The sequence below is a fragment of the Talpa occidentalis genome, unplaced genomic scaffold (assembly GCF_014898055.3).
Source record: "Talpa occidentalis isolate TD23 unplaced genomic scaffold, MPIMG_talOcc4v2.1 talOcc4.4, whole genome shotgun sequence".
NCBI classification, from domain to species: domain Eukaryota; kingdom Metazoa; phylum Chordata; class Mammalia; order Eulipotyphla; family Talpidae; genus Talpa; species Talpa occidentalis.
Genome location: NW_023604295.1, coordinates 42,361,391 through 42,377,808, shown reverse-complemented (window position 1 = coordinate 42,377,808; position 16,418 = coordinate 42,361,391). Strand labels below are relative to the sequence as shown.

The following is a 16,418-nucleotide window of genomic DNA, read 5'->3' as shown; positions in this document are numbered from 1 at the left end:
CGTGATGAAGGGAAGGATCAAAAGGGTTTGAGAAATGTTCACTAGCCCTGTTTCCCATGAGGTACCAACCTGATTGATCATATTATACAACATTTATCTAACCACGTCCAGCAGTGAGCAGTCATTTTCCATAAAGGGTCACGCATACAAACATGGTGGACTTTTGCTTTCTTTTTCCTTCCTTTGTTCCTATGCAACTGGAGAGGTAGAGTTGGGACTTACTTGCTCTTTGATGGACTCCTGTCTGTCCTGCTCTTCAGAGGATGGTGAAGCGTCAAGGGGAAGGAAGTGGCTCTGGAGGCTGTAGTCCAGCCACATTCCTCTGACTCATTTCTACGTTAGGATTTGGGAAAAACGTCCAGCACATAATAAAGTAGCTTTCTCCCCCCTCTAGCATTCTGCCTCCTTTGGGAACCTTGTTTAAAATGTCTTAGTTAAGTGCAGAAATTCTGGTACCCCAATTGCAGGTACCCAAATCATGCATCATCAAATCTCCACCATCATTCATTTCTAATACCTTCACCCCTGCTGTCTTTTATCCCCACGGCCTTGCTCATTCATTCCTATGTGTGAGGAACTGTTTCTATGTTCTGTGAACAAAATGCCATTAGAAGTCTACAAACTAAGCCAGGAATCCAATGATGAACAATTAAGTTCTGAATTTCCCTGAAATACTAAAAAACATTTAGAATAAATCTAACTTGCATGAGAAACTGGGCATCACATACCATTATTTGTTTTCACTTGGTAAATATACCTGCTGCGGTACATGCAGTCATTTGGGGGAAGTAACAAAGGAGACAGAAAGAATGGAGATAAATGGTAAAAGAAAAATAGAGGAGAAAAAGGTGAGCCAGCCAGTCTACCACCTCCATGCTGATAAACACGTACCCCTTCCTCCTGCCTGGTGAAGCAGGTGGAAACATTTTAATCTTACCGTCTATGAGATTTGCTTTTACTTCATAGACCAGCCATGACTGACCAAAAACTTGAGTTATATGAGCGTTCAATAGATTACTTTTGTAAGATGGTATTTCTGCCTCTTTTTTAATCTCCTTGCAAGACTGATTGATTTTTCTCATTCACTGAAACATACAACTTTCTCCGTAATGTTCCATGTCTCCCAGGGTTTATGATAATGGTATCATAAATTTACAATATTCCTATCACTTCCATCTCACTAATTATTCCTTGTTGGTCAGTAAAATCCAGACAGACCCACCATCATATTCTCCAGTCTTTTAAAAGATATTGTGAGCATGTCGGGAATTGACTACATGGTCTGCTTTGCAAAAAATGAGGCTTCCAATACTGTTTTATGTACCACTCGTCTTTGTACCACTATTAAAATACGAACTAGGAAAGGGTTAGTGCTTTGTAGTTTACAAATTATCTCAAATGATTTGATATTCACAGTAATGATAGCTATTATCATCTCCAACTTACAGATGAAAAAACTGAGTCTCAGGAAGGGCTAGAACGAAGAGATAGATCAAGGGACAGTCATTAAAGGTCTTCCCATACTAACCATACTTTGCTCATTTCACTGCTCTGTATCTTCGCATGTAGCCTGGAGAATATTACCAAACTACACGCTCCTGTCTCATCATCACCCTCAACAAACGCCCACACACCTAATGCAGCACTGCTTACACCACTGAGTACCATAAAGGCTCTCAAATCATGACGGTCAGCATGGAAAAACGCTTTCCGCGAGCTCAGTTTAATCCTGACTTGTTCTGAACACTTTTTCTCAAATGGATCTCTTCATTTAGTTTTGTACTCTAGCAATAAATCTTAACCCTCATATTGTCATTGGCAAAAGATGTGTGCTAGAGTTCCCATAAAGAAACAAAGGGAAATTATCCTATTGGAGGTTTACAGGTAACTTTCACAGTAGCCCAAACATCTTGGAGGGGAAAGTCAAGTAGTGTTTCGCATGATTAGGAACTAGTAGAAATACATGGAGTATCAAACACAATCATAACCTAGGAGAACTGACTAGTGGCATATGACATCAAGGGATTTATAGTATCAGTATTGCTGGCAGCGCTAGAATGCCAAGCATTGGTTCAGTTAGTTCTTTCAGGAAAACATCCTCCGTTTCCAGCCCCCTAGCCTTGGGGTACAGGTGATTCTCTGGTGTATTTTCACCTTCAGGTCTGTGAATCCCTAAAGAGCATAATGCCCCACTCCTGTAATAGGTCACTTCCTCCAAACAAAGTCTACTTACTATCTCATTTCCCCAGTACAGGTTTGAATCCTACCAATATGTTTGGTGTTTTAAGCAGGGGGTAATTTTTAATAGCTTTCCATTTCCACTATATTGTCTTATATATACTATCTTTCTGGAATAGACTTATTAAAATTGTTTTCTAGAAAATTATTCTAAAATAGGGACTACTACTACTAACCCATTTGTTGAATGAGAGAGAAATCAGCACAGCACCCAAAACATTTTAAAACTCATTATTTGCTTTAATAATCTAAAGTACAACACTGCATCCTACAACTGATACCATTATAAACATCTTTCAGATGTTCAGGAAATGTTAGCAGACTTTGCCTTCATTTGCATCTAGCATAATGCCCATAACTAAGTAGATAGATAATCAATGCGGAATGACTACTATGCTCCAGCAAGTTAAGGGTTCAAATCAATAGCAAACACAATTACTGACACTTACTTTGGCCCCCTTCATCACCTTGACATAGACATCAACTTTAGTCTTAATATGAATGGGAGAAGTTGGGGAAAATTAAGAGTCTTAAGTTTAAAGGTTCATCTATATAAATTGTTAAATATGCAAAGGCTAAAATGTTGTCTATTTTTACAATTCAAGTCCATCTGTAAATGTGAGTTTTCTCCAGTAACTTAAAAATCACTTTGAAATGTCATTTTCACTTATAGTATCATATTTTACATGTCAGTTCTCCTGCACATACATCTGCATGTGTGTAAAATGTTTTACTGTAAATGTCCTTTAAGGGTATTTGAAAATGGCATAAGAAAATGACAAGACCAGGGGCCTCCCTGGTGGCACCAGGACGCAGTGCTATGAAGCTATCCGCAGCCATTGCAGCACGAGTTTGATCCCCCGCCAGGGAGGTGACCCACATGGTGCAGCAGACCTCTCCTGCCTAGCAATGAGTTTCAGCACATCTGCCTTTTCTGCTCTCCACTGTCTCTGGTGAATCCTCTCACCCCCTGCATCTCTGGCCTGCACCCCAGCTCTTATATGCATACATATTTTTTTAAAAATGACAAGACCAAGTTTCACCTTTAGTGCATAAACTTTTTTCACTTCCATTGAGTATTCACTAAAAAAGATCTAATTCATTCTAATACCTTATCAGGTTCATCACAGGATTGGGGGGGGGGTAAAGAAAGGGAAACAGGCAGCTCTCTGAAAAAATTAATTCTACCCGAACATATTAATTTTCATACTCCTTTTGAGCATAAATTGTCAAATAAAGCTTCAATGACAACACTTCAATTTGAGTGACTTCAATTTTTCTTGTTATGTTATCTTCAGAAGGTGGGAGAAATATCATGTAGGGTTATCTCCCCACCTCTCTCCCTACCATTCCTAATCGTTCAAGAAAAAATGGCATCTAGGAAATGCATTAGACAAACTATCAGTGATATTATGTATAAATGGTTAAAGAACCAGGCTAATAAAGCCAGGGAATTAGGAAATGCAAAGTCCGATTAGTTCATGTTTTCCAAGGACCCAGACCGCACTCCTACCTGTAGCCATTGTGTCCCAATGGTCACAAGATAGGGGACTACAAGGTAGTAAAAGGGTGAAATAGACTGAAGACTATTCCATTAATGACCAAAAAAATTCCATGTATGAAGATGAGCTAAAAGAATCTGTAAAGAAAAAAAAGCATGTCTTTTTAGCTCTATAGTAAACATATTTAAAGTCTAAAATACTGACAAGAATAACATTTGACTCCTGCATTTTAGCATTAACAACATTCTATGGAAAGCTACAGTAGTAAAGGCCTTGCTGTCACCCAGTCTGTTGTGTAACAAACTGCTAATTCCGTACAGACTTCCTTTTCTCTTTGTAACATTAATCTACACACCATTTAAAAATATTTACGAGTAGTTAGTTGGCTCAAAATATTGTGAAAAATTCAGCTAGGAAATTATTCATAAAACTGTATGCTATATTGTTTTTTAGCCAGTGTCCACATTTAGAATGCAGAATTTTCAAGTACAGTCTAACAATTCAATTTAAAATAAAACTTCCTTTTGTACCGCACAATACATTAAATGGCATTATAAACTCCAAGTGCAATATTAACTACATAACAATGTCCTTAGTCGTGAAACTCATTAAACCTCTGTTAATAGGTCAGTTTAAAGAACATATTTGTTTCATGATTATGCATGAAACAAGCTTTCATGTATTATAAAGGCTCAGCAATTCACCCATGGCATAATATGGGGTCAAACAAGATTTTATTTTTACAATGACAATAAAAAATGCACTTAAACGAAACAAAAGAAAAAATCCTCCCACAATTGTCCAAAAACAATTCTATCTGGAGGGTAGAGTATATTTAAAAATATATTGAGACTTACCGAATTTCAACTGTCAGGCTGCTGACTACTGATGTGAAGGTTTGTATTTAAAAATATCACAAATATCTTATTTAAACAGTGAAAATTTCAATGTGATAAGTTTCATTGCAAAGCAATTTTCACCTGAGTAGATTTTAAAATTTAGTGCTCGTATATTTGGGAAGGTGAGGAAGGCCCCACAGACACTGAGTTTGCAGTAGATTCTTTCACACTGATTTCCCAGAGGGTTGAAGAAACATCTCTGTTACCCTCCTAGAACACATGATGTCCCCTTTCGCCTGCAAATTTGTTCTGGCACTTCATGAACTCTCAGTATCCAGCTTTCGCTTAGTTACCCATTCAAACATAGCAACCTAATTCATTCAGTTCTATACAACAGCATCTATATTATGTACATGTTTTAATTATCAACAGTAAATAAAAATAAAAATTTACAGTGATTGAGAAAGGGTCAATGGAATAGGAAAATGGAAAAGTAATACTGTATAACCAGAATGTCCTATTATCCTATCAGGTTCAATGACAGGGTTTTTCCTTTATTAGTTGAAATACAAAGGCAGAGGGGGATCCCAGGAAAATAACACTATGTATCAGAAAATTCAACGTGCTCCACCATCAGGATTTCCATCACACATTTAATTTCTTCTGTACAATTTTTTATAAACTTTTTTTTTCAAAATCATCAGATTTCCAGATTAAATTCAGCACTACACAGTATGCCCTTGAAGTAAAATGAGGTTACCTGCTTTATTTGGATACCAAGTTCCCTTCCAGACAGCATTAAAATAAAGACAAGACTACACAGATAAAATCCAGTATAATTCAAATCCAACAATGAAAAATTTCCCCCATATTGTTGCAAAATTCTTTCTACTGAAATGCTTTGCTACAATAATAAAAAGCATACATTACATATAAAAGATACCAGTGTACTAAAAAGTGACAGAAGTGGACTAGCAAATCCTTCAAAGCACATTATATAAATGACTAGCATTTAAAAACATTTCTCCTATAAAATGTAGGTCATATACATTTATAAATTGGCGGTTTTATTTCTAAAGCAGTGATGTGTGTGTTCAAATAGTTAGCTGTTCTGTACAGTATAATATCTACTCAATTCAAACTACAATAGGTTTGTCTTTCTTTGTATTGAAGTTGAATAAATTCATCTGGTCAGCTGAGAAATCAAGCTTGAAAAATAAGTATCTAAAAATCAAAGTAGAAAGTTTAGAATTACTGAATTGTAGCTATGAAATATGAAGAGAACTATCTATTTCACAATGGAGCTGAAGTCACCTCAAAACCTATTGGCTTGAAGCTAAAAAGAAACAAATATTAAAATCCAAAGCAAACCACAAAGTCAGGTAGCAGTACAGAAGCAGGAAAAAACACACCCCCTTACTTCAGTGTGATGGGCACTAAGTTTTGCGGTCTTCCTCCATCTTGCAGAAGAGTGGTAAGGCCATTCAATGCTTAGTGACAGTGATACAGATGAAGTCAGATTTAGCCTGTCTCCCCTGCAACTTCAATTATGCTGTGTAAACAGTGTTACGTTCCAAAAGGAGGAACAGTGGAATTTGCTTATAAAAACTGATTAAAGATAATCATTATTAAATGAAATAAGGATAGTAACTCTGAAATGTTTTTAGAACTTTCCTGATGCTACTTGTAAAGTTAGCACTGCTATGTATTATTGCTTACATACAGTACAACATCATATGCCTTCTAACATAAAGCAGTACTGTGATTTGTTTGTACATATTTACAAATTCTTAAAAACAAACTGTAAAAACATTACATACTTTCAGACAATACAAATTAGCACATTGGTACTCACTTCAAAACAAATGGAATGCATAACATTAATAAACATCATAAAGGAAGACTCACATAAAAGTCCTTGATTGTCAAGACACGTTTATATATAAACTCTAACTGTGCAGAATTAAAGATTCAATCATAGGTACATCCTTATTTGATGAACCATATTTACAGCATGGTATTGCATAAAAAAATAAAATAATGTTTACAGGGTTTTACTTTTTTATCCATTGGATTAAAGAAAGCAACAAACACAACAAGAAATGTTTGTCTGCTTTAGTTTGTTTCCTACCAAAGTTTAAGTGAAAAAAGGAAACACGGTTTTTATTTGCAGAATATAGCAAAAACAACTGGAAAATTATTTCCCTGAAATAAAGCAATTTGAAACGGAAAAATTTTAAATTAAATTGCAGAGTCAAGAAGTTTCTCATTGATTATAATAGTGCTTCTTCAAGTAAATATACTGTGAAAAAACAAATTCTAGTTTAAGTGTTCTAAGAAATGCAGTACTACAGTAATGCCTACTTTTAAAGTTTCCCGGCTTTTTTTTTTAAACAGCCCTTTAAAAACCCAAATTAATACAATGATAGAAGTGGTGAAAGATCTAACCTCGCTGGCACTTTGCAAGTTTCTCTTGCCTGTGAAAATGAAAGCCTACCCTGAGCACAAGGCCTCTTCTGCCTCTCAGAGAAAATGCCCCAACTGACAAGTCCTCAGCCAGAGCCAAGAGGATGGATTGTTATGGTATCAAATAGAAAATTTGAAGTAGATTCAAACTTTAGGAGCCACTCAAACATTCTGAACCAAATGAAATGTGTGTGCAATACGAAGTTTAAAAAAAATAACCCTGCTTTTAGATGTTCAAGAGGTATTCTGTCATTTAACATGATGTTTCCAATCTTCAAAACGTCAGAGTAGGTCCAAGTGAAAAAGCATTACCTCACTCACACTGACCAAAAAGCTTAAGGGTGGAAGAGCAGGTTTTTAATAGAACACTTTGCTCACTGAGAGAAATGTGAAACACAAATTTTAAAAAGGTATCTCATATCCTCAATCTTCTGATCTAAAGCAGCACAAGCAGCCTTGCTTTCTCTATTAATGCCCAGGGAGAAATAAACTTTCTGAACCAAGTGGGGAAACCCAAATTGTTGAGATGCTTAGTACAAGGTAACTCTAGTAGGCATTGAGAATTTCACAGTAAGAGAGTAATGACTGTACTTAAATGGTAAGTCAATAAGTTATGCCAAAGTATCACTGATCTCAAATATGCTTCTAATATGGTAGAAAAATCTGCCATTATGTAGACTTAAATAAATGTGTTGAAGACAGGAATGCAACACCTGAAATTCTGCTTGCATAACTACCATTTTCAAAGGCCTTCCTCCTTAAGCTTATCCTAACTGCTTAGCAGTTGAGTCACATTCTAAAAACTGTGCTGGTGGTGATATTAAAACAAAAAACTTTATGCTGTACCAAGAATTACATCAAGTTCTCAATAGAAAAAAAATTTCTGATCAGACTTAAAAAAAAATCAATTCAGCAAATAAAATCGTACTATCTCCAATAGCATGAGAAAAATACATATGCCTACTAGTGTGAGCACAGTTCCATTTTTAACATCTCACCTGAATTAAGCCTTCTTGCAATTGTGATATACAACACAACACACAACATTCTTAAGAGTCAATAATGGCAGAACTTAAATACCTACTTCAAAGAAGTCAAAATTCTTGAAAAATTTGGCAGCAAAGAAAGCTGTCAAATGGGAAAATTAATATTTCAAGCAAAGCTTAATAACCAAGTGTAGAGGAAGCCACATTAAACATAATTTATACTCCTTACCATAAAACACAATATATTCAAAATAAATGTGAAAGGTGTTAAAAGGGGGGTGTTTCTTTGTCCCCTTTCTTTATGAGAACAGTCTTGGGATAATATTAAATAAAATAATTTAAATGTACAACATTCTATACTGAAACAAAGACTGCAGATCTGTAGGGCCAATATAAGAGTTAAGATGGAAAATTAACAACAATAAAGTTTCATCTTCCAAGGGTAGTAATTTTAAATTATCACTGTTGCTAATCAATATGTGCATTGTGACAAAGATGAAAATCTAAAATTAAAAACCAAAAAGTAGGAACAAATTAAAGAGGATAAAATCAGTATTACTATTATTTTCCAAAAATCAAAATTGCCCAATATGTAACTCAAACCATCATTCTTTAGAAAAGTATACATGTATATATAGATATATATAAAAGCACTATTTATTGTACCATGCTGTATTATTTTAAGACAAAGTATTAAAAAAAAAACATTCGTGGTATAAGGATAAAGTCTGTAGTTTATTTAGATTTTGAAATGCAACAAAAAGTCTCCGATCACTCATCTAGCTGTAAAAGAAATTGTTGTTACTAGAATTAGTAAACACTTTTGGTTTGTAAAATTGTAATGAGCCGTGTTCATTAAAAAGTAACTCAAGATAAAATAAGCAATTAAAATGCCCATTTCTTTAGTTCTCTGGATACTGTTTAATTATCCAATCTATTAAGATTCTAGAAAGAGAAGGATTATACCAGGTTTTACAGTTTCCAAAGATACCCAATTTCCTTTTTATTGCCAAAAATTAAAATAGTCAATTATGAGATGATTATGACACAATCATACCAAACCTAAAAATCTAAATTCTTTTTTACTTTGAGAAATCAAAAATACCAAATAGATTCTAAGTGCTCTATGTTAACTGAAGTGTATATGTAAAGTAAAATACAATTAAGCTTAAAACGTGGAATATACATTTTGTGTAAGCATTATGTTCTTGGGAATGTAATCTACAGAATATTTTTTACTAAAATTTCAACCTTGATACCTGCACATGAAAAATCATAAAAAATATCTACGTACACTGTACAAAGAAACTGACACCAATATGCATACTTCCAGAGAAGTGAATGCTTCAACAGTTATTTTGGTAAAAGTTTTGAAAGTATGCATATTTTAAAAGTAATTAGGCTTTTAAATAGTGGAGTCTTAGACTATCAGATTTTTATTATTTTTTTTCTCAAAAAAAAAAAAAAAAAAAAAAAAAAAAAACACCATGTCAATATAACGCAAAATTAAAATCAAGGGTATATGGCATATCATTCTTTTTAAGATGTGGTTTCCTTTCCCCCTATAGGACACACTACTTTATTTAAGCCATAATCTCTTGACATTTAAACTTTTAAGTTCACTCTGTCTGTAAAGTATACTCAGATTCCCTGCTGAAGTGCAATGACTATGCTGAAAAACTTAGAAACAGTATGAGTAAATTTCACACAATTACTAATCTCCTAAGAATGTACAATGTTATCAGTTAGGAAACAATTGTGCGAGTCTTTTTTTTTTTCCTTTTAAACTTGGTGTAGGTGGAATAGCAAGTTTCTGATCTAAAACAAGTTATGCATTGCTTCTATAAAGGTGACAACATGTAAGGCAGTTCAAAGAATGCTGACTAACCAAACAAAATGCAGTTACTGGATTATCTTGCTATTCATATCAGCCTAACTTGTTATAACGCATTGCTCTTAAATCTGTACAGCACTCCATTTTACACAGAGTAACCCCACTCTTGATTAATCTGTTCTAAAGTGCCAGTATTATTTACACTTTTTTTTTTTTTTTTTTTTAGCCAAAAGTCTGGCCAGTTGTGGCATCAGGTGAAGATGTCATCCCAGCTCTATTATCATTTACATTCACCAAGGGAAATTCTGGAAATTCAGCACTTGTCCCTGGTCCCCGAAGGTTCACCTGTCCATTGGCAGTGCTAAATTGAGTAGCTATTCCAGCTCTTGATCCATGATATGGAGCACGGAAGGGCTGTTCAAAGGAGCTCATTTGGTAAGCTTGGTGGACAGGCTGAGCCTCAGCTTTCTTCTGAGAAGTCACTTGATCCAAAAAGTCCTGTGTTGATGTGGCAGAGGCATGGTTTGTCTCATCACCTGAAAAGGGAAATGAGTGCTGTGAATCACCAACTATTAGTCCAAAGTGGGACTTATCTGGAGTTGTTCTTAGTGGAGAATTCATTCCTGATCGAAAGCTATTGATGGGCATGGCTGCATAGACTTGCTTGTCTATGGAAGAGAATGCTGGCTGATTTGGAAGGGTCTGGTTATCAGTCACAAAGTTAAGGCTCGGGCTATTCAAATAGGCATCATTTTGGCTAGTTCTGTCCAAAGCCTGCTGCAGAAACTTGGAGTATTCCTGCAACATGTTGGCTTTATCTGATGAGGATGCTTGGGAGCTTGATCCAACATTCTCTGACTGGGTGACTTCAGGTACTTCTGAAGAATTTATTGATATGCTAGAAGTCACCTCTGTGTCTGCAACACTGAATGATATCTCATGCTGTCCATTAGCTTTGTGGGAATAATGATCCAATAGAGTCTGTAGTACCTCATCTGGAATAACATTTTTGTCATGATTACTCTTAATCTCCACATTCAGTGCCTGTGAATCTAATATGGAAGCTGTGGTACTTTCATCAATGACACTTGCCACGGCTGCCTGTGTTACAGAAGGCTGAGAAGCTATGGTACCCACATTCAGCGCATACTCCCTACTGTTGTTGCTTGCTGCTTGAAGATAGCGCTTCTTCTTCAAAAACTGCATGGCATCATCATAATTAGTACTGCTGTGCACGGGTTTACTGGGTCCCTCTTGCAAATTATCAACCTGATCAATGTCAGCATTGCCTTCTGAATCCAATAAAGTCTGTTTATCCACAAGTTCAAAAGCATATTTTGAAACTTTGCTGTCTTCATATGTAGATAATGGTGAAATTGTTTGATTTTGCTCCAGTGGCTGTTTTAGACTTCTCTTACTGTTAATTTTTTTGAGAACCAACTTAGGTGGATGTATTTCTCCCGAAGCATCGTCTAAATGTGATCCCCCAACAGAAGAATGTGGCATTTCAACAGCATACTCTGCGACCATATACTCATCTTTTACTTTAGTACTTGAAGAATAAAGAGGCAAGTAATCATTTTTGTCTTTCTTCAGGTCAGATTTATCCAATGCACTTTCTTTGTCCATCCCAGATGATTTTTTCTCAGTTTTCTGCCTTTTCTTTTTTGGCAGTGAGTTATCTTTTGGTGATGTAGAAAAGCCAGAATCTTCCTCGGATGTCAGAAGGCCACCTTTGATGGCACATCTGTTTAGTTTTTTGTCATTATTTTCATGGCACATACGTTTATGTTTCAATACACGATCTGTTCTGGAAAAATACTGTGTAATTCAGAATTTGGTAGTGAGTTTTTTGTTTAAGTTTGTGTTTTCGGTCAACCAAGGAAAGAGAAGAAAAGAAAAGAAAAAAGTAATTAATATAAAGATAAAGTGTAATAATGTAAGCAATTCCAAACTAATTTGCTGAGCCAATTGTCTAATATAACTGATCAGCAACAGTTGGGAAGTTCTTCAAAGAGTTCTGGTAGTAAATGCCACTTTCTAATTTATTTTATTACAATTATTTTGTAATTTAATTTAGGATGGAAGAATTTCAAACCACCTCTTACCTGTAAACAGTATTCACACTGGTAAGGCTTTTCTCCACTATGAGTTCTCTTATGCCTTTCCATGTGATATTTTTGAATGAATCTCATGCCACATTCATCACAGCGAAATGGTTTTTCACCTAGTACATGACATAGAAAGTTTAAAACAAAATAAATATTGTAAAGTAAGGAATTACACTACCATAACAACCTCTAAAAAAAAAAAAAGATTTTTGAAGTGGTCGTACTTCCATTTAATGACAAAAAAGTCTCAATTCTATATATATATCCCAATTTGTCAAGAATAATTTGACTTATATAAATGAAAAAAGACTAGCATAGAATATGCCATTGCAAAGAAAAAGGTGAAAGCAGGCACACTTAATTTCTTTGTCTTTCTATTATGTCTGTACATAACATTTTTTCCATGGAGATCAGCAGTGGCAAGAATTTATAGTAATATGAACATTGTTTCAGTACTGTAGTAGGTATTTCTAATCTTTTTCTTAATCATATAAAATAACATTCTTTTGGGGCTCCCTGGTGGTGCAAGGGTAAGTTTAAGCACAGTACTTTGAAGCTATCTACAGCCTCTGCAGCACGAGTTGGATCCCTGGCCAGGGAGGTAACCTACATGGCACATCAGACCTCTCCTGTCTCGCCCGCTGCTCCCCTCTGCAGCGTATTTCAGTCAGTCTGCCTGTTCTGTTCCCCGCTCGGTCTCTGGTGAATCCTCTCACTTCCTGCACCTCTGGCCTATACCTTAGTTCATGTATGCATAAATAAATCTTTTTAAAAAATTTAAAAACAGTAACATTCTTAAAAAAATTTTTTTAAAAAGAAAAGTGTTACCCACACATAATCCAACATAGTATCTTGGATGTACCTTTTAATTCATTTCTTTTCAACAATATTTCTAGTTAAATGAAATCTGAATCCTAAGGAAAAATTCTTCAAAATGAAAACCTAAAAAGAGCTTAGAGACTAAGTTTCAAAAATAAGGCTTATTTATATTGATTTTCTTTTTCACAACTTAGAACAGCATTTCTCATGTCCCTTTGAGAATGAATGAAACTGGGCACTCTTAAATGGATTACACAAACTCCTATCTGTCAAATTCTTTTAAATTTCATAAGGATTTCGAAATTATACAGAATTATAACTATGGAGATCTAAAGTAAGTTTTATTGATAAAACCACAGTCTATATAAACAGAAGGGTGTGATAAGTTACCTAATGCTTGTTTGAAAAACTACTGGTTCCACCTTTTTTAACAAGGTGGTCCCCTGGAAAAGGAAAGGTTCCAATTCCATGCCCCTCTTCCCCCCAGGAAGTGTGGAGCTGAGCAAGGAGGAGAGAAGTTGGAGAGAAGACTGGAGAAGGAAAGAAGGATGGCGAGCCAGACGAACACCTTGAAGAGGCACAGGGAGCAGGGAGAAATGTGAAGAAGCTTCACTTGCTTTTTGGTTCTGGACTAGTTCCAACAGGTGTGTATGAGAGACCCCATGGCGAGGTCAACAATAGCAGCTTTGATTTTAATTTTGCTCTTTTTCTTTCAGACGTGTTGAGCCCCTTCTGCCCCTTTTCTATGGGTCCCCACCAGAAGGTGCCTTAGACATGTGGCAGGCTTTCAGGTCTCAGTGGCCCTACTTTGGGCCAAAGTTTGATTGGAAATTTACCCACGAGGGGATGGGTAACTTCAGATGCTAGATTTGGAAACTATATCCTTTGTCTTTTCTTTGTCACAGCAGATGGCAGAACCTATTTAGAGCAAGCAGGTTTGGGGGTTCTGGGGTGCCCCTCACTCTGTCCTGTAACACTTTAACTCATTCAGTAAAACTTTACTAGATATGTACTCTCTACTCATAGCCCTGCTGTAAGAGGTTAAATGTAGAAGACAGTACTTGTTTCAAAGAGTATATCGTAATTGGGGAACGAGATACACAATCATAAAAAAAGACAACAAAATTATGCCCAGGTCTGCTTTATCTTTACAAATTCCCCAATACTGTCTTAAACTTTTTCTTCAGGGCCTCCCTGGTGACGCTGGGGGTTGAGCGCAGCACTGTGGGGCTGTACACGGCCTTAGCAGCGAGAGTTTGATGCCCGGCCAGCTGGGGAGAAACCCACATGGCGCAGCAGACCGCTCCCGTCTCGCCCGCTCCGCTGCTCCCCTTAGCAGTGTATTTCGGTACATCTGCCTGTTCTGCTCCCCGCTCTCTCTGGTGAATCTTCTCAAGCCCTGCGACTCTGGCCTGTACCCCATTCTTAAAAAAAAAAGGAAAAAAAAACCTTTTTCTTTAGCCAAATTAAAACACCTATCATCTTGTGTGTTTTTCTACCTCTGCCTTGTTCACACAGCTTCTTCAGTCAGGAATGTCTACCTTTGTATATCAGGTACTAAATTCCCTTCAAGACTCAACCACCTTCTCTGTGATACTTTGCCCTATTCTCCCAGGGGACAGTTATCGTCACCTTCTTTAAATTCCTAGAGACCGTCATCTGTTTCTTTTCTACAGCACTCATTAATTAATCTCAAAAATCATTTTGTACATTTCTTTTCTTCCACTGTTACAGGGCAACCCCGATATGAAATGGCTTGCCTGACTGTGGGTCCTCACCCGCACTTAAAAGGGACTTACAGTAATACTCAACTGCAGGTAGGCACACACAAAAAGATTAATAAAAGGTTTATTTACAAAAGAAAGGGAAATGAAGAAATGAGTAACTCAGAGGGAAGGAAAGGGAGATAAATTCATGAATGCGTCCTACTAGTTCCAGTGAGCTGGAATCCCAAGAGCATGTTAAGAGCTGGAGAAAAACCAAGAGCCCCCCCAAGCCCATATGTCTGGTTTTATACCAAACGTGGCTGCTTAACCCCACCCTCACTTCCCAGCAATCCTCCTTTCGGTGATGATGACATTATGGGATTTGTAGTTCTTGGTGTCCTGGATATCTCTGGTCTGGAGTGGGAATGGAGTCCATAAAACCTATTTGTGGAGTTTGCTGAGGACATCCTTTCTCCCTAACACCACTATATTATTTGTCTTTAGTTCAGAATCTGGGCCTACATTTTTACATAGCTCAAAATACCTTGTGTAGTATTTCTGTGTGTAATATAAAATTTTTTGTGTACTATAAAGTGCCAATGAAGGCATAAATGATTATTGCAGTGATTAGTGGAAAAAGTGTTACTGTGAGCTGGTATGATCTGGAAAATCTTCTTGAAGTGTACTTAAAAAGAGATATTCTTTCTTTTTCTCTCTCTCTGTGTATGTGGGGGGGAAGGGGTTAGAGGGAGGGACATTAAAGTCAAGGACAAAAAAATCAGTAGGGAGTAACAGAGCAACAAAGAGTTTAGACCCTATAAAATGTCCAGGAGTAAGATAATTTAATTTGAAAAAAGCTATTTGAAACTTTCAAGAAGAATGCCAACTTCTGTAATTGCTAACGAGTTACCAAATTTTAAATTTTAGGGTTGAAGGGACTGCAGTGTCTTAAACTACTTTTTTGGGTTCCACAGAGGCCCCCAAAAGGCGGCTGCTGGTATGGCAAATGATTCTAAGGTTGTCACCACAAATTCAGCACAGAATAGCTCCACTTCTGCATACTGAGTGTAGACTCTGAGGGTTCAGAGGCTAGAATAAGAGCATAAATAGAACAAATATAGACCAAATCACTTACTATACAGAAAAAAAATGCTGAAGTCCAGCATAACTAGGCACTTAGCCAAGGGTTAAGTGAGAGAATAATAAAGCAATAGAAGCAGGCAGAGAAGACCACTTTTTAAGAAAGATGGATGTGAAAGAAGTGAGATAAAGGAGATGAGGAGACAATCCCATTCAAAAGTTAAGTATTATTAAGGACAAAAAGGCATTTATTTGAAGGAGAGGAAGGAGGCAGTGTGAAAAAAAAGAAATTAAATATGAACAGTGAATTAGAATTGAAATACTATGGTGAATAATAAAAAAGTACAAGCTCACAGAGGTATTATGTGAAAAGGGAAGGTAATTACAGGTTAGAAAAAAGTAAGAAAAGGTGGCTATTTTAAAATAGACAATGTAGATGACGGAGCTCATTAAGGTCAGAAATTAAAATCATTTCTCAAAATAAGAAAGGGTAAAACAGAATTGATCAACTGATTAAAATTTAATTAATTCCATTATTCAGGGATAGGAAGACTTAATATTGATTGTTGAGTTGGCAATACTCCAGAAATTGATCTACAAACTCAAAGTAGAAATTGACATCTTAAAATTCATATGGAAATGCGAGGGATCCATAACAGTCAAAACAATCTCGTAAAAGAAAAACTTAAGTAACAAGACTAGTACTTCCTTATTTTAAAATCTAAGTACAAAGGGACAGTAAATAAATAATAGTGTTTATATATATATATAGTGCATAATCAAGAAACTGAGAGTTCAAGAGTAAACTCTTACATTTATGATCAATTGATTTTTCAA

General features: G+C 36.1%; 1 protein-coding gene across 9 annotated transcripts in view; it reads right to left on the bottom strand.

The window, feature by feature from the left end:
- Nucleotides 1–759: 759 nt before the first annotated feature.
- The window catches only part of ZNF148 (zinc finger protein 148), a 126,695-nt gene continuing 111,036 nt past the window's right edge, over nt 760–16,418 (bottom strand). For 8 of the 9 annotated variants that reach the window (XM_037525399.2, XM_054700499.1, XM_037525398.2 and 5 more), the window contains 2 exons: nt 11,974–12,092; nt 776–11,686 (listed from right to left, as the gene is read on the bottom strand). In XM_037525399.2, coding sequence (XP_037381296.1) covers nt 10,088–11,686; nt 11,974–12,092 — 1,718 coding nt within the window. In that variant the 3' untranslated portion in view covers nt 776–10,087. Of the gene's footprint in view, nt 11,687–11,973; nt 12,093–16,418 lie in introns of all 9 variants that reach the window. The other variant, XM_037525403.2, reaches the window with a different exon arrangement.